The sequence below is a fragment of the Ictidomys tridecemlineatus genome, chromosome 9, assembly GCF_052094955.1.
Source record: "Ictidomys tridecemlineatus isolate mIctTri1 chromosome 9, mIctTri1.hap1, whole genome shotgun sequence".
NCBI classification, from domain to species: domain Eukaryota; kingdom Metazoa; phylum Chordata; class Mammalia; order Rodentia; family Sciuridae; genus Ictidomys; species Ictidomys tridecemlineatus.
In genome coordinates, this window is record NC_135485.1 from 61836767 (window position 1) to 61861044 (window position 24278).

General features: G+C 32.7%; 1 protein-coding gene across 1 annotated transcript in view; it reads left to right on the top strand.

The window, feature by feature from the left end:
* Cfap299 (cilia and flagella associated protein 299) overlaps nt 1-23867 on the top strand; it is a 582352-nt gene extending 558485 nt beyond the window's left edge. The window contains exons 5-6 of the mRNA XM_040292244.2: nt 5779-5908; nt 21797-23867. Coding sequence (XP_040148178.1) covers nt 5779-5908; nt 21797-21892 — 226 coding nt within the window. The 3' untranslated portion in view covers nt 21893-23867. The remainder of the gene's footprint in view (nt 1-5778; nt 5909-21796) is intronic.
* Nucleotides 23868-24278: the final 411 nt, after the last annotated feature.

Below are 24278 nucleotides of genomic sequence, written 5' to 3' on the forward strand. Positions count from 1 at the left end.
ATCCCCATCCACCAAAAATAAACCAAGAAATATGATTCCAACTATCTAAAGTGCTACAGATTTTTTGATTTCTTATCCCAGATTTTATAAAAATGTCAACTTAAATTGGCTATCTGGAAAAAAAAAGTGTTATGGTTTGGATGTGAGGTGTCCCCTAAAGCTCATGTGTGAGACAATGCAAGAAGGTTTAGAGGAGTAATGATTGAGTTATGAGAGTCTTAACCCAATCAGTGAATTGATTCCCTGATAGGATTTTAACTGAGTGGTAACTGAAGTGGTAGCTTGTGACTAGAGGAGGTGGGACTTTGGGGTATATATTTTGCATCTGGAGAATAGAAACTCTCTCTGCTTTCTGATCACCAAGTGAGCTGCTACTCTCTGCCACACTCTTCTGCCCAGAGAAATGGAACTAGCCTTCTATGGACTAAGACCTCTGAAATTGTGATGCCTCAAATAAACTTTTCCTCCCTTAAAATTCTTCTAGTCAGATATTTCAGCCGTAACAGTGAAAAAGCTGACAAAAACAAAAAGTGTCAGGTATAGAGATAAGAATAAAACTGACATGGTATTGAAAAAAATTTTTTTGAATTTTCACCAAAATCCATCAAATGAATAATCAATAAAACTTGAAAATTCACTTAGTATAATTTAATGCCTTATTCTTTACCTTAACCTCATACTTTTGATCTTACAATGATTTTTTATTCTAGTTTATTCCTCAATTCAATATGATATGAAAATTTTAGGAGACTCATTTTGAAAATGAGGACACCACATTTCTATCAATAGTACCACTATTATTATTGATTTACTAGTTGAGTACTTAAGAAACCAGAGGATCAATTTGGGAATAAAATGGTGGGAACTAATGAAAAGGTTTTCTTTCAAAATAAATGCTTATATAGGAAAAATGTTTCTTAATTCATCATCTTGAAAATATAATAAATATATACTTCATAATATCAATCAGTAGCTTATTACTCCTAAGAATAATATAAAATAAATGAATCTTCCAAATTTATTAATTCATTTAACTATGCGTTGATTATTCTGCTAAGTACTATTTTTGACACTGATGTTTCAATATCTTAACAATAAAAATTCAATTGATTGATGGATTATATATTTATTCTAAATTTCTTCAGAATAAAATTAGCAGGTAAGACTAGATGAATATTGTTCACAAGGTTCATCATACAAATTATGATGTAATATTAAACATTCTAGAACTCTAGAATAAATCTATCTATTTAGCACTGTTATATATAAATGGAATACAAAAAAACCTAGAAACATGTACTGTCATATTTAAAATATCCTATATTTAAAGAAGCATCACAAATCATTATATATGGGAGGAATTAGTTGACAATGCAGAAACCATTAATGGTCCACATTTATGTTGTGGCCCTAGAGTATGTATAATTTCCTTTTATTTTTTTCAGGCAACTTAGATGTCATAGTAATTAAACAGGTATCTTCTCAGTGAGCTCAACTCTCATCCTCATTTCAGAAGACTCTAAATTTCTTTTTTTTAATTTTTTAATATTTATTTTTTAGTTCTCTGCGGACACAACATCTTTGTTTGTATGTGGTGCTGAGGATCGAACCCGGGCGGCACGCATTCCAGGCGAGCACGCTATCTCTTGAGCCACATCCCCAGCCCAACTCTAAATTTCTTCCAACCTTGTCATCTTCTTTTCAGATCGCTGGAAGAAGAACAGAAAATATAAATCTTCAATGGGTCCAGGATAAAAGTGGCAAATATCATTCCTGCTTATGGTCCATCAGCTAAATTTTTATTACCTGGCTACAGGGCAAGGAATACTTGAATTGTATTCTGAAGATCTGGTTATCAGTTTTCATCATAAGTGGATGAAACTTAGGTAGCCACATCAAATAGTATGCAGGAGAAAAACTAGCATGTGTGCTTGACAGAGCAGACTTTGGAGTCCAGCAAAAAAAGTTAGAATCCAAGTGACACCATTTCCCTATGAATGCAGCATGTATAAAATGTTTAGTTTTATACCTACTCCATGGAATTGGTGACAAGATTAAATGAGGTAGACGATTCAATAGGCTCACAATAGGACCCAGCACATGGTAATTGCTAAATAATTACTAGTTGGCTTTATTAAATACAAATAATTTTTAGTTATTGAGACTGGCACATGAAATGAAGCCTGTTTATCATCCCTGTATAGGACAACAAAAGCGTCAACAAAAAAAAATTTCTTCTTCAAAAATGCCATATGCTATTCAAATTGATATATATATGATTTGTGATGCTTCTTTAATTATAGACTGTTTTAAAAAGGATAGTATAGTTTTCTAGGCTACCTGTATTCTGTTTATATTAATATCAGTGCTAAATTGATTAACTTTTCCTAGCATTCTAGAATATTTAATATTAGATTTTAATATATGTGTATCTTAAATATAAATGTATATAATATAGATATGTGATATATGTATGAATATATATTATGTTTATATTTATATGTATATGTTTATATATAGTATATATAAAATATGTACATACACTATATAACATATACTATATATGTTATATAGTATATGCTTATATACATATAAATGTTTGTATTACACAGCACATGGTAATTGTTAAATAATCATTAGTTGGCTTTACTAAATAAAAATAATTATTAGCTATTAAGACTGGCACATGGGCTGGGGTTGTGGCTCAGTGGTAGAGTGCTTGGCTAGCACGTGCGAGGCACTGGGTTCACTCCTCAGCACCACATAAAAATTAATTAATTAATTAAAGGTATTACTACAACTAAAAAATAAATATTTTTTAAAAAAGAATGGCACATGAAATGAAGCCTGTTCCTCGTTGTTCTAGTCAGATCTTTCAGTCACAACAGTGAAAAAGCTGACAAAAACAAAAAGTGACATGTATAGAGATAGGAATAAAACTGACAAGGTATTTAAAATAAAGAAAACTTTTGTATAAAATTAAAGAATATGTATTAAATGTATATATCTATATGTATATAATGTGTATACAAATGTATAAATGTCTATATTTGTATATAATTTGTATATATGTGTATATATACAAATACATTTATGTTTATATTTATATATATATTTATATACACATTTGTATAAGTGTATATACATATATATGTGTGTGTGTGTGTGTGTGTGTGTGTGTGTATGTACACATCCTTGCTTTCTTACACATATATGGAGAGAGCAATTTTTATTAAAATCCTCCTGGATTTCCATAAGGCTTTCAATCTAAGAGCTGAGCAACAAGGTAGAAATGTATGATATAAACCATGCCACTTGAGCTATGACTAAAGCATTTTGCTGGAATTATCCATAGTTACATATCTTGTAAACAATTACCTAGACATATATATCAAGTTGAAAATCACACCATGTCCCCTCTTCCAATTTAACAATCTCCTAACTGAACAATTATTATAATAGCAGCCAAACTATCGTCTTTCTTATCGATTAAACTGAATTAGAAAACCCACCTTGAATAGATGCAGAGTCAAATTAGCTAAAAATTCTTTCACCACTCATTTGAATTCACCATCAGAACCACAGGACCTTCAGCTCCTTTTCTCCAATGCTCATCCTTGCTTTCTTACAGAGGACTGACTAATCAGAAAGAGATGGTTGGAAAAGCAATTTTTCTTATTGGTGCCATAGAAAGGATAGTGGGGAAAGGAAGCAAATAGTTCTTCCTATAATCCCCCATGCCAGTGACTTAAATATGATTTATATAATCATGTGAATATTGAAAAATATAGTGGTAAGCATATTACATTTTCATGTAATAACACAAAAATGTTAATATTGATGCTTCAAAAAACAATATAATTCAAAGTGAGTCTAATCAATGAAATCCTTTTTTTCAAAAGGTGAAAAAGAAGTAATAGAGGGTAAATCAACTCAGAAACAGGATCAGGTAAAACTGATTAAAAATAAATATGACAAATATCTGAGAGGTAGATTGGTCTATAAGGTATACATGGGTTATCTCTGTGACTGTTATTTTAAATCAATATAATATTAGAAATGTTACTTATCAAAACTTTTTCTATTATTAATATTATAAGAATATATTAAATAATACATTTATTATTAAGTTAGTAAAATGCTCTCTATTAACCTTCAGAAACTATTTTCACAATTTTTAAGTTCTTCAATAAGTACATGAGTTAGATAACAACTAGTTTTGATAAGTAACAGTTCAAACATGTACTTGTGTCATTTGGTTCCCTCCTAGATTTTGGAGATCTTGCATAAGTTCCTCTTTCATTGTCTTTAGTTTTTTAACTAGATCTTGTTTTTCACAGAGTTCAATCATAATTGACCATTGGCTTTCTATCTCCCCCATACTATCTTTATGTGCTTTTATTTTTGCATAATAAATCTTATATTTTATCATGTGCTCCTGAAAATCTTCTTGGGAGATTTTGATATCAAACTTAAGCTTCACATTGTTGGTATATAAGGACTTGTTTTGAGATTCTAGGTTTCCACATTGAAGTCTGGAATTCTCTATGGCAGCATCCTCCTGATAAATTTGCCTCTCCGTTACTTTAGTTTCTGCAGAGACAGCTGCTATTTGTTTTTTAAGCTCATGAGTCCATTCTGTAATATAGTTCAACATTATCATTATTAATTCATGGTATTTAGCATAAGAGAAAAGTAATTGTTTTGATCCATAATGCATGTAGGAAAATCACTTAACATAAAAAAATACATTTATGAGATATAGAAAAAAACTGATGCATAATAGAAGGAAATATGTAATAATGTAACAATTACGTTCTAAAAAAGATCCCAGAGTTATATATTTCTTACTTTTTAATGTTCATCTAATTCTAAATGTTAAAATTTCATCATTTTGTTTTAACATTTTACATGTAAAAATACTTAAAATCGTTTAATAATATATTTAAAGAATATAAAAAAGAAATGTTACTAAGAATAAGATATTTTTAAAAAGTACATTGATGATTCTACTAATTCAAATGACAGCATTGTATTCAGTTTTGACAAGTAAGTACAAAACAACATGTGGAAAAATAGGAAGTTTCCATAGAAGATTTTTTTTTATAAAGAAAAAATGCTACACAGAAATGTTGAATAATTGAAAGAGCACATGTATGCTTTGAAACACTGAGATTTCAGATTTGGATTGAAATATTATCCACATGATATATAAGTTGCGAGACCTTAACCTTGCTGGTTGACCTGGCTTCATCTCCTTACCTTGTCTGTGAAATGAGCAATTTCACAGGGCTGTTGTGTTACAATACATCACATCATGTCTGCCCTATGATAACCACTCAAACATATATAGTTCTCCTGCTCCCTGGGAAACATATTGAAAAAGAAAGTCTGAAGGAAGAAATTCATTTGAAATGATTTCAAATGAAAAGAAGTGACTTAGCCTGCTTTTCCTTCCAGCAAACAGTTTCTTTCTACCCTGACAAGTCTACAGTGGAACAAATAACCTTAAATTGCATCAATTTTCTTTTTGACTTCCTGAGAATTTAATACTGGAATAGGTCCTAGATCTTAGTGTCCAAACCAGGAAATCATGCAAAATCATTATAAATATATCTAATCTCTTCTGTAAGAATTTGAATCTCAGATGTGTTCTACATGGTTGTACATACTGTCCCTATCCCTTTATCCTGACACCAAACTATCCAAAATATTCTCTGAAATACACTTGTTAATGTATTACACATCTTAACTCCTAATAAATGTTTATTTTTGTAGTTTTTACAACTGGGACAGTCATACTGCTGTTTGTAACTCCACTCCCAATTATCAAGTGATTGCTGACAATCCAGAAGGCTTACTTTTCAAATATAAAAGAGACAGAAAAATTCTCAACGTGGACCCAAAGGTAATTCTGATTTACATTTATATATCTCTTTAGATTTTATTGTATTTTTATTATAATTCAAAAATCTATTACATATTTGACACCCTGGAGTATTTTTAGATCAGAAACAAAATCTCCTTTGAAACATAGAGCTCATACTCTTTTAATTTTTTTTTTAAAAAAACCTCCAAGGCTTAATAAATGATCAAAATTAGTAAGAAAGAATTTGTGGGGAATCTACCTAGACCTTAAGAGTAGGAACAGTTCATGTCTTGCAGCAGGATTAGATTAGGGAGCCAATGGTCATTGTATCTGTTTAATCTGGAGATGTCTGATCACTTTTTGCTCTTAGTGGGGAGGTGAGTTATTTAGGGAAGAGGGACTCTCACTTCACAATTGTACCCTACATTCTAATATCTCTCAGTATATGTAACTAATACTGAAAATAAATATGCCATTAGTATATTTCTAAGTGTTAACTTATTATTATTTTAATATGTGACCCAAGATATTTTGAATTTATTTAGGGAAATATATTTACATTTTACATATTTTCAAAGACTGCAATTCTATCAGAACTTTGTATCATGACCTGTCATATGTCTAGGGATGAAAAGTTGAATCATTATGTGCTTGGTTTGTTTATGGGTTTTCTTAACTTTTGAAAAATATACTATTCACTTTCAAATGACAAGATCAGTCTAAAATCCAGACAGGAAATATTCCTTTTAAAGTGAAGAGAATAAGAATTTTGTGATATACACAGGATAGAGGCAAAGATGTTCCAAAGGAAAGGGGGATTTGGGTTCTCAAATCTTTTTCCAAAGCTTTTAGAGATTCAAATTTAAAAAAAATAATAATAAAAATCTTTGTTTCATATCCTCTTAGTACAATTCCTGGCAAATAAAATGTGCTCAATAACTGAGTCCAAAGAGTGAATGAAATTCTATAGCAAGAAATAGGTTATTGTCTGCAATTCAACAGATTACTGCTGCAGATTCCGCTGCAAGTATCATAAATCCCAAGATAGTCATTTAAACATGTTAGAAGCTTCTTTCTCTCCCATATGGGAATCTAGATAGTAGCATCCAAGGTTGGGATGGCAGATCCAAGATCATCTGGATCAGGGTGGCCTTCATTCTCAGAAGCCAAATAGATTTCCAGCCAAAACAACCACATTCCAAAAAGAACACACAGGGCAAGGCAAGAAGATGCAAAAGACATGCCCTTCCTGCCTTTTAAGCTTTCCCCAAAAGCTACCACACAAACATTTTCATGTTCCATTGCATGAGCTTAGCCATATGGCCATGTCCAGTGATATGCATGATTGAGAAGTGTAACCTTTCTTCAGGTAATCATGCAGCCAGCTAAAAAGCAGGAGTTCTGAAACCGGGAAGGGAAAACGTTTGGATGGACGACTAGCAGCTGCTAACCCAATGCTATCTCCTTTGAAAGAACACAGATCATTTTCAGTCTTAGGTTTCTCATTGGTAAAATAAAGTCCTAAATCACATTTATTATGAATCAATGAATACCAAAAAAGTTTATCAATACACCTTCTCTCTAGTAGTACCTCTTTGCTTATGGGTTTAAGTCTGTGATCAGTTGGGGCAAGTACAGAAAACTTAATAAATAGCATTCACAAATTAGTTTCCTTTTTAAAGCTAAACTAAATACAAGAAGAAGTTTAAAATTATTAGTTGCCTCATTAAGGCATGTGAAACAGCTTTGAATCCGTTTTGAATGACATCATATTTACTCTACTTTAGGCTCAGTTTTAACTAATGGCATATGTGAAGCATGTATGTCCTGAATAGTAATTTTTGTGAACTGTGGGGAACCATTACTAAATACAAACTATTACTTGAGTATGATTCAAGTAATTTAATTAAAATGATCACTTTCAAAATAATCATGACGTCTCAAAGATTATGTTAACAATGACTAAAATGTAACATTTCCTCTTTTTTCTGGAAGAAAGTAAGTTGAATTTGAAGGAAAATTTTTCTAAATCTTAGAGAAAAAACAAGGTTTTTGTTAATGAGTAACAAGAGTAAACAATTATTCAGCCAGACACCTGAGGCTATTTGGATATTTTTTTAAAAATTGTATTCATGATAGTTTTTAAATTTTACTTTAATTTTATTATTTTTGAAAATAGAAATTAAAGACAGCCTTTCTGGAAAGAAATTCTAGTCTCAGCATTAGAAAACATATTTTTAGGCCTTAACTTACTACTATTAATTGTTTGCATGGCTTTGATAAGTTCACTTCACATTCATGGGTTTTTAAAAAATGTTCACAACTGTAAGATAAGGATTCATTTATTTGTTTGTTTCTTTCATTGGTTTGGTTTTTGGCTTTTCTGGTTTCTGGAGTCCTTCTAATGTACCAGGCTCAATTTTCAAAGATTTAGTCTCAAATGAGCCCTGAAGTACATACTTTAACATGAAATTATTGTGATTTTACTACAAATTGTCTATGAACTGCAACTTAAGGTTACCTTCTCCATAAGAAGACAATAACTTTCAGAAATCTGGCACTCTGTTCTCAAATATAAGTAAACTAACATTTCTCGATTTTAACTTTTGTGGACTAAATATAAAATTAGCATGTGCTTTTCTCACATAAGTTCTTATTTACCCTCTTCAAAGATCTCTGATTTTTTTTTTGAATTTTATGCATCCAACACATTTTTTATGGACCTATTGGAAAAAGAAATAATCTCAAATGTCTATTTTTAAATAACTGCAAGTGTGAAGAATTACATTTCTATACTCACTTTTAAAAATAATTTTGCCAAAAATTTTTCCTAAAACAAACATCTTCTTATAACTCCAACCGTTGGAGTACTGTAAAATATTATGAGAACAATACAACCCAACCCTCCTTTTCTTTTTCTTCAAGATTTTATGTTTAAAATTAAAGAGGTCAAGATAAATGAAAGGTGGAAATAATGGTAAACAGGATGTGTCTCCTTTGTACAATACAGATGCAGACTCCTTAATTCTGAAGTGTAGTTCCCATGAAACAGTTGTTTGTGAATGGTAACAGTGGAAAAAAGAAAATTCTGCAGGTCTTAGAACAAGTAATATGAGTTCATTGGTTAAGAAATTCCAAATGCAATAAGAGTTTGGTTGCATTGAAAAACAGGACCACTGGTTTTAACTTCCCTGCAGCTGTAGAACATCTGGAACAAATAAGACAAGTTTCTATTTTTGAGTGAAGAATGCTTGTCTGAGTGATTCACACCCACCAAAATGTTTCCAGTGTATTATCTTTAGAGGGACTGAGTGGGAGCACTTCACACTCACTCCCATATAGTATCTGGACTAATGGAAAAAATATCATTTCTCTTTTACTTTAAGGAAATATTAATCATGGGAGAGTCTGAGTCTAATCATGACACAGGTGCTCTTAAACTGGCATCTTCTACTAATAAGGCAAGAGAAAGAGAGATTATGTACAAGAGTTAAAATAGGAAACAAAAATTTTTCTTAATTACATCAGCTTTTCTTCTCTTCCCACGTCCACTCACTAAAATGGAAAAGGGCCATGAGAGCCCATAAAACTTGGAAAAATACTTTGTTAATAAGTATTTAAAACTATTCATTGAATAAATGATTCTCTCCCAAAGCAAATAATATTGTTAATAACAATAATGCCACACCAATCAAAAGTTGAGTGGATTACATTACTAGTGTTTCACAAGCAGTGAGACCAAAAATATACGTGAACATCCCATTCTAAATAGATCCAAATAAGTAAGAAAAAAATTGCCAGAAATTATCATTGGAAAGAGGTTTTGTAGAGGTTATAGAGAAATCTTTATTTTGGTCTATGCTTTCATGTCTTCCTGTGTGGTCCCAAGAATTTGTAATTTAAATTGTCTCAATGAAAGTATTAAATTTAAACATTCATTTATGTATGAACAGAATCAGACAGTTCAAGTGACCTGCTCAAGGTCACATAGGTAATTATTAGTGAATTCAACAATGAAGCTTAAAGTTAAATATTATGGGACACCATGGGGGGAGACAAAGACAAGCAAAATTTCAACTCTAGCGCTTTAACTGCTTTTAGGTCTGGTTCTGTGTTTTTGTTTTGTTTTAGGGAAATAGGCATATATAAACATACAGCAGTATACTGTAGAAAGTGATAAGTTGTTAAAAAAAAAGAGGAATAGTTTGGGAATTCAGTGGAAGAGGGATGACTTTTGATCTGGAGCAGGAGCTAGTGAAGAGGAATAGTGAGGAGTAGCATTGGGAAATATGTTAGGAGGAGGTAATTTGACTCGGAACAAAGGATGATCAGGAATCCATACATAGAAAGAGGCAGTCAGTACCAGAAATGAAATCTACTAGCCAAGGTTCTTGAGAGTAAAACAGAAAAAGAAAATAGTTCAATTTGGCTGCTGCATTATCTTGGAGGAATGGAGTGGGAATTAAGTGTGGAGAAGTCATGAAAAGCCTTGAGTCCAGGATGATAGGGTTCTTGGAATAGAGTAGATAAGAAAGGGCCAAAGCTCTTGTACAGGGAAACAGCAGGATGAAAGGCATATTTTAAGGTGATTAAAGGGTGTAGAATAGTTCAGAATAAGGAGGAAAAACTGAAGAAGGTGAGCACAATAACAATAATTCAGGTGAAGTACAAGGAGAATAAGAACTAGGTAGGGATCCTGATAGAATAAGCAGATTTTAATTTGATGCTTCCAGTATTCTAACTACCTGATAGACAAAGACAAAACTTAGAGAATATATATGCATCTGGACAAGATCTCACTTCACCCCAGAAAAAGAAAGATGTACTAGAGCACATCTGGAATATAGTTGTTTGAAAAATGGTTGATAACAAGCAAACCAACCCAAAAAACATGTTTAACGATCTCAGAGATATGCAGTTTCTGTTAAATGGAGAATATTGGTGAAATGAAAAACACTTTTATAGAATAAACTTTTCTGGATGCATTTTGAGTGTCAGGAAGCTTGAAAACCATGTGCAACACAAATTATGTGCTGACTTAGTAAGATGTATTTCTGTTTTCTTTATGTATCAGTGCCCCTGACTGTCCAGAGGAGCCCAAACTACTCCTTTTGAAAATTGTTCACAAGCACTCATCCATAACAAAGAGCTACTTTACAACACAAGCTGTCATGACAAGGGCTCTTCATCAACCTCCAGCTCACCATGGCTTGCTTGATCAGGAGCAACTCCTGTCGAGTCAGTAAAGCATTTCCTTGTCCTCCCTTCAACTCACCCTGGCCACTCAGGAGAATCCAGGCTCCACCACCCCTGGAAAGTCAAAACTGAACCCATCTATGGTGAAGCACAGGAATCTATATTTTTAAATCTCCCCAGCTGATCCTAAAGATTAGCTGAATTTGATATCCAACTGCTTTACACAGTAACATTTTATTAGCTATTGCTTCACCTCACTGTATGCATGTAAAGGAATCAAACTTCATTCCTTTAAAATGAGTTTTACTTCAACCATTTTAAATTTAATTCATTTAAATTGCACTTTTCTGGGACTGCACAAAGAACTAGAAAGTACAGACTATATACCAAAGCCTTCTGGACAATGTCTACAGGAATACCACTGCACTAGGTGTGGTATTCCTGTAGACATTGTCCAGAAGTCTTTGGATCAATTTAGGGGAAGAGGAGGTAGGCAGTGGTACCCCATCTTACTATCACTGCCTCCTCAAAAATCATTTTGTGAAGTACAATTGTCCAAAGGCTCAAATGAAACTATATATGGATAAAAACTTTTAAAGCATTAACTGTGCCAAGTAGGGCAGGGATTCTTTCTGGTTTTACCATTGTATTGCCAATGCTAACACCATACTGGTACTTGGTAGGGTGTTCAATAAACATCTGAACAATGAATATATAGAATATTAAATATTTGCTAAGGAAGTAAATAGTAGGGTCCAAAATAATCATGGAAATTTGAGATTCATGTATTTTAAGAAATCAGGCACTAGAAACATATGTAAAACTAAACCTATTTTTAGATAGAACAGACCAAAATAATTGACTCTGGTGCCTTGTTTTCTCTTTGGTAGGTGAATTAAACCTCGGGGTTCTTCACTGAACCTTGAAATACTGACCCTGGATGTCCAGGCAATGCGTTAGGTGTATGAATGAATGAGAATAGCAATTATTTTATTATTTTTAAAATAAAGTGTGTACATGTTATTGTATATTGTGCAGATACTAAAAACAAATATGCCAAATTTCACTTTATTTTTCTATGAGCAGAAGACTATTTAAGTAAACCAATTGAAAATAAATTCAACCCATAAAAGAACTGTTTGGTTTTCCTTTTTTTTTTCCTTTATTTGGGAGAAAGATTTCAATAGCACCTTCTTACACCTCCTCTCTTCTTTGTTCCTTCCTCTCCAACAATTCCCACCCAAGCACTTGCTGCTATTAGAAGGGAGGGTGTTAATGGCCTTCTTCATTCTGCCTGTCTCTGAGCTCATTGACTATAGTCTTCATTTCCCTTACCACCCAGACCTTAAAATCTCAACCTGTGACAGCTTTGAAATTGCTGTTCTCAAAATGGAAGCCTATTAAACAGATGGTTCAAGTTTAATTTCTTATAGCTCCACCCCCAGTGAAAGTCCTCAGTTTTATAGTTTGGGGAGGTTTTTCTGCAGGGGACATGTCGAGTTCCTTTTTGAACACTAAAAAGAAAAGGAACACTCTAAATAACCTAGTTTCAGCAAGGCTATGGTTTCTGCAACATCTTTGGAAATGCCTCCTAAAACTCCAGTGCAAAACTGAGCTGACGACGCAGGGCTAGTGGGGCAGGGGACACTTACTAAATCACCAACACTACTTTTTTGGCTCTTGGGTTTTCCTTGGAGGCCTCTTGTAAACGTTGCTTTTTAACTGTGGCACAGTCACAGTTATTAAGTAAAACTGAAGTTTTGCCAACTTTCTGGTTTTGCTGCCCAAATTACTAAATGTTTGCTTGATTATAGCCCTAAAACACCCACATACTAAGTAGCTTTTAAACATTTTTTCCTCTGGGCAATCACCTGGTATATCTGAACTGAAAGTCCACCACATATAAATTAAGTATTTACTCAACTAACTACTGCTAAAATCAATGACCTTAAGGAATACATTAAAAATTATATAATAGAGCTTGACTTTTATGAATTAAAACTCCTAAAATTTAAATGCCATGTCCTCCTCTTGACCTGCAAAACTGATTTTAATTTTATACGCAGTATTTATGGAACAACCCCTGGAGATAAGCACATTGCTGTTAAGAGTCCAATGTATGGAATTATATATGAAGTATAGAGTAAGAAAAGTGAGCTGCAGAAAAGAAAAAGATTAAATATATGATTTTGAATTATTACCTATATTGTAATGTTAAATAGTAAGAGAGTATTCATGATAACCCTTACTGTGAGTCATACATATGCCATATGATATACAGGACAAAGAAAAATTACTGTTTCAGCTTCTGATTATAAAGATAGCCTAATCAAACACAATGCCATGAGTAGGAGGAAAAATGTGACCCAGGGAAATGAGGAGGGAGGGGTTTGCTCACTTTTTCACAAAATGTATTACCAACAGCAAAGGAATGTGGAAAAGAGTGGAAAGTCAGTTTCCTGGTAGATAAAATGATGGAGTACAAACAAAGTAAATGTTTCCTCCATGATCACAAATCCTGGCACCAGAAAGAAGCAGGCACCAGAAAACACATGAGCCATGCACAGTTCTTGCAGGTGCAAGGTCTCAGTTAAGGATATTTCTAATTCAAAAAGAGAGCATGAATTCTGGGACTGAACAAGTAGTCAGCTCCCATGACTCCTTCTCAACCATTCACCCTGGGAAATGCTTACAATTTCCAAGGCATTAAAACCCCAAAGCAAGATTAGAGATGTTGAAGTTTATTAGAATATGTAATACAGCAGCATGAAGCGTGATTGAGGCCATTAGCGAGGAAGAAAATCCTTATTTTGACAACATCTAAGCATATGAAGCTGGCTAATAACAAATGAAACTAACAAAGAATTGGCAGCCTCAACTTGGTAGCTCAAAAAACTACCTCTCAACTTCATGAGATTGCTCCAAAGGATAGGTTCTTAACCTTTTGGGAAACAAAATTTACTTTAAAACCTGACGAGTTCCATAGATTTATCTGAAACACACATACACACAAGCAGATTTGGCTGAATACAGAGTAATAGACTAATATTTTAGGATACTCAAACCTGCCTAAGTCCCTTAATCAGTCCCTCTCCCTCCAATACCTGGGAGTAGCTGAAAGGGCTGGAAGAACTCCAGAACATCTTGGAAGGGGTTCAGGGATGCCACTATGGCTCAGGCAGGGAAAAATCTTTAGAGAGGGCAAAATTTAAAACAAATTAGAGTTTCAGAGGCTTTTTTCCAGCTCTGTAATTGGAGAAAATTATTTAACCCTGTTACCTGTTAACTGTTACCTGTTACCTGTTAACCTGTTAACTGTTACCTCAGTTTTCTTATCTGTAAAAAAATAAAAATCTATTAAGGTTAAGTGAGCATGTGTAAAATGCCTGCTACTACTGAGTAAGTGCTTAATGGATGAATGTTGCCTCCTGATGGTGCATTACATTATAAACATGGAAGTTCTAGAAGTATAATAAATTTTCACTGCAAAAGTTAAAAACTGAAAATATATGTCCATGATTGGGCAATGGTTAACTAAATTATGATACATCCACAAAAGGAAATTGTATAGTATCGTAATAGGGGAAGAAATGTCTCAGAGGAAGGGTTGAAGGAGTTCCCAGAGGGAAGGGGAAACTCAACACAGAAGGGTAGGGTTCTTGGTATATGACAGAGAGGAATTTCAGTATGTGCCGTCAGAGACATGGATATATTTCTGTTAAGGAAAGCAGAGGCACATTCAATGGAGAATGTGGGCTGCCTTTAGAAGGAGAAACAGAAATCCATTGGTGTGGGGTGTTAATATTTAGAAGGTGCTGCCCCTTGCAGGTAAGGATCAAGGGCACGGACCAAGGGTGTGGGCTAGTTCCCTCAGGAGTTGCAGCCTTTCATAGGCATTTTTACATTTCAGTGGTTTCTGAGCTCTACCTTTGAGATTCAGTATATCTTCTTCTTTTCTGTATCTTCAAATTCCTATCTTAGGATGTAGTAGTTGAAAACATCAAAGCTCTAATTACTGTCAATGATGTACTATTGGGAATAGATAGATGTTCAGGATACATTATTAAGCGAAAAACAGCAAATTGTCAAACAGTATAGGTAACATTCGATTCTATGTGTTAGTCATAATTTTACATAAGAATGTCCTATTTATGAACATTAAGATTGGTTTCTGTTTTCCATCAGCTAACAAGCGATCCTCTGCAACCAAGTTTAACTAACAAGTCTCTACAACCAAATTTCTGCTCAACCCTCCTTAAGACAGAATTATGGCATGGAAATTGTTTAGTGAAATAATGTATACTTTTGGGGACTACTGTTGTGGCTCAGCTATAGAGCGCTCACCTAGCACATGAGAGGCCCTAAGTTCAATCCTCAGCACCACATAAAAAATAAATATATAAAATAAAGGTATTGTATCTGACTACAACAAAAAATAAATTAAAAGAAAAATACTTAAAAATGTATACTTTGTAAAGCTTTAGAAAGATGCTGTCAAATTGTGTTATAATTAGACCATATCAACTTACAATTATCCCCGAACTGTTTAAGACTCCCTATTCATCATGCTCTATTTATTTTACATCCTTTTAAAACTATTAATTTTGCAGTCCAAATTTATTTGGAGTCATTTTATTTGCATTTTTGCTGTTATTGGAAATGAACATTTCTTTCTTATGAATGTGAGCATATTGTATTTTTATTCTGTAATTGTTACTTCCTTCTGACCACCTATAAGTTCTTAGTGGGCTTTTAAAATATTATTGTTGTTATTTTGTGTGTATGGTGGTAGGGATTGAACCCAGTTCCTTGCACATGCTAGGCAAGTGTTCTACCATTGAGCTACATCCCCAACCCCATAATATTAAGTATTCTAAGCATGAACAATTACATTCTGGTAAAAACGATGATAGCTTCTTACTGAATTTATGCAAATTACTAAATGGCCATTGAAGGTAAGGAGACTTATTAAGCATTTCTGGCTCTTAGAGGGATAAAAGAGAATAATTTATGAGAATAAATGAGAAGCATTTTTAAATGATTCCTTTTAGTTAATAAAAGTAGAATCCAGGGGTGGGATTGTAGCTCAGTGGTAGAACACTTGCCTAGCATGTGTGAGACTCTGGGTTTAATTCTTAGCACCACATATAAATGAGTAAAATAAAGGTATTTATATATATATATATATATATATATATATATATAAATTTTTTAAGTAGAATCTACTAGATTTCTATGAGTTGCAGTATTAAGAAAAGTTGTTCTTATATATCCAAAAACAGAACAGGAAAATAACATCAATAGTATTCTAGGCAAATAACCACAAGAAGATTTTTCTCATCAGTCATTCAGTCATACTACAATGAATTTCTGCTGCTCTGAATCCTGTGATAGTCACCATATACCACTCTTTTCTTTAACCTGAAAAGGTTCCTGGAAATCTTGACTCATCCATGAAGCAGTCTGTAAGCTGTATAACAACTCTGAGTTCAGCATTTAAGTGTCAATATTTAAAGTATCTGGTAGAGTCCTTTTCCACAAAATTCTAAGGCTGTATCTCCTTATCAAAGACAGAAGTTCTGTCCAATAACCTATGAAAGACTTTAGGGAAGCATCAGAGTAAAATACTTCTATCTGTAGATGATGGGGACTCAAAATGACTATGGTTGAATTACTGCTGACAATTTTTAAACCCCCACTGTCAGGTGGGGGTTCATAATAATAATGCAGCAGGCAAGGAAGTTTAGTTATTTCTGTGGTACATAAAACAAAGATAATAAAGCCACTACAAAGAAAAATCAGACCAAACATCTCTAAGGAAAATTATTAAATCTATTTTAGAAGAAATCTATGAATTACATATCTGAATCAAAATTAACTTAATTAAAAATAATTTTAATTTAAGAAAAAAATCTTGAAATGTGACATTTAATAATCCTGAGCCATAATTGTTAATGCCAAGAATACCAAGAAATTTGGAAAGTCAAAAGAAAAAAGTCAACATTTGTATGTTTAAAGCAGCCAAAGTCATAACTAATAACATTGCACTATTATTATCTAATATCAGACAAAGCACCTCTAGAACTATAATAAACAGAGTTATTCCTAAGAGTTGCAATGCTTTCCCTGAGAGCAAAATCATATAGGACACTAAGAGAAATGACAAAATTCCAAGGAGTTCCCATAAAGCTTACAAAACTTCTAATATATTTATGTCAATAGCATTATAACTGTACAGATTTACATAGGTAAGTTCAGCATCTCTTTTTAAATTTTTTAAAACTACTTCCTGAGGAATTCTACAAATAAATCTAAGTACTTTCAGCACCTCTTTTCAAAAGTAAAAGACTCAATCTTTGTGACTTTTTTTCACCAGGGGCCTCTGAGAACTTTTAAGTATAAAAGACATCCTGAAAAGTTTAATTTCTTTTATAGTTAGTATTCAATTATGGAACTGCAGAAATCAGAAGGTAAAAAAAAAAACTTGTCTGAATGTATTTGGAAAATTTAATAATATAAGTCTAGGGTGCCAGGGAAATACTGTGTTAAATATTTAAACTCTTTTTGTGTGTGTTTTGTTGTAGGTATTGAACCCAGGGATGCTCTATAACTGAGCTACATTCCCAGTGCTTTATATTTTTTTTTCTGAGATTGGATCTTTCTAGGTTGTTAAGGATCTAAGTTGTCTATACTCACCTCAAACATTATCTTCCTATCTTGCCTCAGCTTCCTGAGTTTCTGGGACTACAGGCATGCATCCCTGTGCCTGGCTATTTAAACATTTTAAGCAATAAAATATTTTAAAAATAAACATAGAAGTTAATATGTTTGTAAAGAGCCTGAGCTCTTTATAGTTAAGAAATATAGTTTGTTGGTTTTTTATGATTTTTCTTTTTCTTAAATAATCAAGGATGCAAAAAAATTCAACTGCAAAGCACAAAAAAATTATTCTTGTAAGACCAAATCTTTGCTGTTTAGATAGATAGCATAGGGAGTTTTTTAAAGTCTTTTATTTAATAGACAAAGAAAATAAATCAGTAAGCCAAGAAAGCAAACTCATCAGATTGGGCCAACATTTTGTTTGTGGTGTGTAGCGCTGGGAATTGAACCTAGGACCTCAGGCATAAAATTGGACCAACTTTACTAAAATTTTAGTACTTTACAGCTTCTTCTCAGACTCCAGTATTATATACCAAGTCAAGTAAAATGTCCTTCCAAAATTTACCCTTCATTTCACCTTTTCATATCACAGATATTCTTACTGACACCATGACTACACACAAAAAAATTACATTGATACTTAACATATTATTCTGTTAACAGTTCAATGAATTCAGCATCTCTATGATCAAATAAGTCAGTAAATATTCTTAAATTTCTCAATTTCAACTTCTAATATGGTATATTGATAGTTGTCACCCACATACCTTAAAGTTTCTTGGGGTCCACAATAAGTCCCAAGATTTTACAGGCATTCTGAGATGGTAGGAAAAGCCAGAAAAACATTTTTTCTTTCTGTCTTTCTCCTTATCCCTTCTTCCACTATTATACACCAAAATATATTAGCATTCTACTATTATACACTACTATGCAACAGCCACTATAAGGCGAGTCTGTCTTGTCTTTGAGATGTAAAACACACATATTATGAGTCTATTCCTATTATTCCTAGCATGGCCTCAATTATTCATACTAATAGTGACTTTTAACCAAAGTAACTTCCATTTCATAGAGAAAGCTGGAGGTAGAGAATTTAGAACTATTTTTCCACACATATTTTAGCAGACTAGCAAAGTTTATATTGCAACTTTCCATATCCACACACATAACTTTTTAAGTAGACAAAATGACATTTTCATTAACAGAACCCAAAGACAAGCACTTTTCATATCATTTGAAAAAAAAATATATAAACTCAAAATTATACCTAATAGGTATAAAATTTCCAGTAGACTTAGTTAGAAATTATCTAGATATCAAATAAGTTTTCATTATATAATTCAATGTAATATCAGTTTAATGTTTTATGTTACATAAAGATATTGGGAAGGATATTCAAGCTGACATACTTAAAAAGGTAAAACATAATTATAGTCAAAATAAAATGGTCAGAATAATGATTTGATTTAGTTGAACAGATTTATATTTCTCATTAACTTCAATTTTATATGTGAGTAAAGTTGACTTGATGAGCATACCTGCATAGTTTTAAGAAAAATAAAACCTAGTGGAATAAAATGTTGCTCATTTTATGTTATACCCAACATTGATGAACCAGCGAAGGCAGCTTTTTTTATTAATACAAAATTACTACCTTGGTCTTGAATTGAAAATTGAACTTAAATTTTCAAAATTCTGAGTTTCTATAAGAATAACTTTTAAGTATTGCACACTTAAAATATTATAATCTTAATTTCCTCATTTTCTAAGAATTTTATGGGTATTTGATTTATAAAATAAATTATTTATATTAGAACTTTCTTATATGGCAATTACAAAAGGATTTCTATGAGAAATTTTTCAACCAAATTTACTATACTCCAGAAATAGGAAAATATTGTGCATTCACACTAAAAAAGATAAAGGTTTTCCTAAATTACAGTATTTTACATACAGAGACACAAAAACAGCTAATAACTTCAGGTCTCAACATTATCCACAGATCAAAAAGAAACATACACAGAATCACCAATTCATATGTCAAAGAATTATTCTTTTTTTCAATAGGCACAGCATTTTTAACTTATGTTTAAAATATATAAGTACACCAATAATGAAAATAAAATACTAAAAAACTAGATTATTTATTTTCTGTCTTCCAACAGGGAATAAATCTCTATTATCCATTTACAGAAATCACAAAAATTAGACCATAAAACCAAATTCGGAATCACTGCTGTTACTAGTGGGGAATAATTTATCAATTGTAAAAGTTTAAAAGACAAAATTAAAACAAAAAATAGTAGGAAAAAATAGAAAGAAATAGAGGATCTGCAAAGTTTACACTCAATTGCTACTGAAAATTTACCTCTGGAGGTTCGGAAAAGACATGCCATGGTGGAAGAGGCCGGTGAGGTACCTCGTTACCCTACCACAGGAATACTTAGCTATCATAAGAACCCACTAGGCATCAGCAGGAGACACTCCAAAACGTTTACAAGATAATTTTCTAAAAACAGCATAATTGTAACTCTTCTACAGATACAACATGAATATATTTTAAAAAATCATTTAATTAATCATAGAAGGAACCAAAAGATATTACAACCAGTTCAAAGGAGAATATTAGAAGAGTAGAAAACATGTACATATAAGGGATAAGGAAAATTGAAGTCAAACAGTTGCAAAACAGGTCCTTATAAAGGGCAATAATTATTTGCATTTCACTGGGCACAATTAATTAATTTGCATCTTAGACAAGAATATAATATTTTTTTACTATTATCAGTTTTGTACAAGTGAAAGAAAGAACTGTAATAAAGCTTGAAAATTCAAGATTGAAGAAGTATGAGGACATCACTTGTATTGTAATAATTACGTGATAATTTTAAAAAATTATAAAATAACACAAGAAATGAATCATCTCCTCAGGCTCATTGTCATGGGATTCATGTTGTCCAGGCACATAAACATATTAAACACTTACATTCATTTTATGATCATGTCACGAAATATTTCAGATTTTATTTGCTTATTCAGCACTTGCATTAGTGCAGCATTTCCTATGCCCATCAACATGTTTGGTCCAATGAATAGCATTAGATTGAGTGAGTCAAGAAACTCATTCTTTTTGTTGTACTCATTTTAATGACTATAGTTTTCATAATTGTTTAATTGTTTTGAGCTACATATTGTGTAGCTCAAAATTTCCAAAATATAATTTTTCAACTGGTATAAGAAATTAAAAATTATGTGGGAAAAACAATACCAAGGTTTCTCTCTAGCTCCAGTTCTAAGTTTCCTACCATTTATTTCTACAATAGAAGAGACAACAAGTAGCATGATATTTTCATTATTAAATTCATGAAAGGTTCAATGGCTTGTATTTTTCCAATGATCATATCATGCAACTCTTTTAGAGGATTTTTTCCCTCTGTAAGAATTAATTTCACGTACACTTCTCTCTTCTCTTTATCAATACCAAATTACCAAATAGTTATTTCCATAGGAGCTCCCTAGGAGCTAATTATATTGTAAATATGATTGACAATGCCAAATAAAGATAAAGAGACCAAATTTTTTTGTAGATTACAATTTGAATGGGGGAGGGAAGTAGATAAATGGCTTTTAAGATAAGAAAGCAGTTCTTCATGAAACTCATCATGGACAGGTCTACCATTCCACATTTGAGAGATTTTTTTATTTCACAAAATGAAGATTAAGATAGCATTGTTTTTGAATTATAGTCCTGAAATCATATATTTGTAAAACCCCTCACTAGAATTTCTGCAGAGTTAATAACTCAGGTTTCAACAGAATCTAGGCCATCATGAGCCTGAGACACTGCTCTGATCCAGGTATTCTTGGTAATGTCACAACCCTGGGCCACAAAGCTCCTAATAGGAACCATCACTGCTCTTGAGAAAGAGTCAGGGGAGGAAACATGGAAATGTCTCCATGGAAACAGCCTTTTTAGTTCTGTCTTCTGCAATCTTGAAGCAAAAAGACAATTCACTTACTGCCACTTATTTTATTGATTGAACTAACAGTGTAATTTGTTGTGTATTTTAGGCTCAACCAGGTGACAACTCCACTAGAATCCCCATCCAGACAGATCTCTACATACAAGCGATCATTTTCGACCACATTTCCAGAAGGAAGACTTAAGCACCAACTTCTTAGATGGTTTCCTAATTGTTTGGTAAATTTAAATTGATCCTGTAATCAGAAGCAAATTAGAATCAGATAAATTATTCTTGGTTCTGATCCTTAGAATAATAAAAGTTAATATAGAAATTAGAAAACTGTCATCTTGCCTGTCTTTGAATTGTACAGATAGCCTCTTGATGTGATTTGGGGTTTTTCCCTTTCTTTTTTTCCCCCTTGAACACTGAGGCGGATTGCAACAGTACATGAAAGAAAATCTTGTTGCCACTTCAAAGATACATTAATTGGTGACATATTGTGTAGCTCAAATTTTCCAAAACAAAAATGTTCCAGATCCCATTATTGCCAAATCTAGTAGACCAAACATGATGCCGTGTGGCACTGCTGGCAGTGCTGTCTCCCCAAATCAATGGCTAGTGATAAGGGATTTCAAGTAGGAGGACCGTTCTAGGAAATGCTGCACTAATGCAAGTGCTGAATGAGCAAATAAAATCTGAAATATTCCGTGACATGATCATAAAATGAATGAAAGTGTTTAATATGTTTATGTGCCTGGACAACACGAATCCCAGGACAATGAAGCTGAGGAGATGAAATCTAAAGGAAACCAGAGGATTTTAGAGCATGACAGCATCACAATGGAAATGAACATATTTCCTAATGTGCCTTTCACAGAGCTTTCGTGAAGAAAAGATACTATGCAGAGGCCACTTTTTAATTAAAATTAATATTTGGATCTTCTTCCCATTCAGTTCTCTTTCATTTCTAAACAGCTTATTCCTGAGGCAATTAGATAGGGCTAAATAAAGTGGGAGTCTGTTTGGTGTGTGGCAATGGGAGAGTCCCAGATAGTGTCCGTTCAAATGAGGTGAGAAGGGTGTATCCATGGGGGAAGCTGTAGAATGGCATAAGATGTCAGATCCCAAGCAGTGGTGAGTGGAGTACAGCTTAAATTGCAATTGCATGTGTTTGATCTCATAATTTTCAATATATACAATGGATTGTGTGTGTGTATGTGCACACCTAACCTGTATGCTACCATGCCCACTGAGAGAGCCCAGCAGCAGCAACACCCCCAGGATCAGTGTCTTAGTTTCTCAGAAGCATTTTCCATTAAAAATAAGCTGGATCCTTGGGAAAACAACTGATTCCAGGTTCATGGAAGAGAAAATTCAAGAGTCTGGAACAGACTTTTCCAGAAAGCAAAGAAGTACTCATCAAATAAGGAAGATTTATTAAAAAGACACAGAACCCAGTTTGGAGGAGCTCCCACTGGCCAAATCAGGGATAGTGGGCATCAAAGCAACAATAACAGCAAGAATCAAATAGGAATCCAGAATCCATACTGATGCATACACATGAATAAATAGAACATTGATGAGGAAGCGGATATTTACCTCTCCACAAACACTTATTGATTCTAAAGGGATCAAGAGAAATGGCTAGCAAATACCACTTACAGGAAGTGATGAAGAATATTATCAGTAATGAGGCAAACTGAATCTGTGCCCTACCAAATAAGATTTATGACTGAATCAAGATTAGTCAAATATCACATCTTAAGTTGGACTAGCAAGGCTTCTCTCATGCAAAGGAGAAACACAGCAAAGTTGCATGAGGCTCCGAATGTAATCAAATGAAATCAGACAAACCCAAATCCAGGGACATTATACAAAATAACTGGTCTGTAATCTTTAAAAGTGTCAAAATGATGAAATTGAAAGACTGAGAGACCATCCAGACCAAAGAATAGACACATGACAATCAATTATAGCACATAATTCGAAGTTGAATACATATCCTGCAACGGGCATTTGGGGACAACTGGTAAAAATCAAATGGTTTCTGAAGATTAGATGGTAGTAAAGCAAAAATGTTTACTTTATGATTTTGGTGATTATGTTGTGATTATAAAACAGAATGTTGTTGATTAGAGGAATTATTCCAAAGCATCTAAGAGTCAAAGGGTATTGTATCAGCTGATTATTTATAAACAACTCAAGGAAAAAAGGTCTTTGTGTTATAATTGCAACTTCTAAGCCTGAGATTGTTTTATAATAAAATAAATATTTTAATTATTAAATTTAGAAATTCAGAACCCAAATTCCCTTTGTTTTAAGCACAATGTATTTATTTATTGCATTTATTTATAGATTTGACTACATTTCTGGTTTATAAATTTACAAAATTTCAACTTAAAATCATGTCTAAATGAATTCAAATATCACATTTTAAATAATATATCAATGCTTACCTATTAGAGTCTATAGTTTCGATAGATTCCATATTCTATAAATTCTATATCAGTGCTTATCTATTGGAATCTATTAGGCTATCTAATTGATAAGCATTGATATAAATATACCAGCTTCTCTTTTTTTTAATT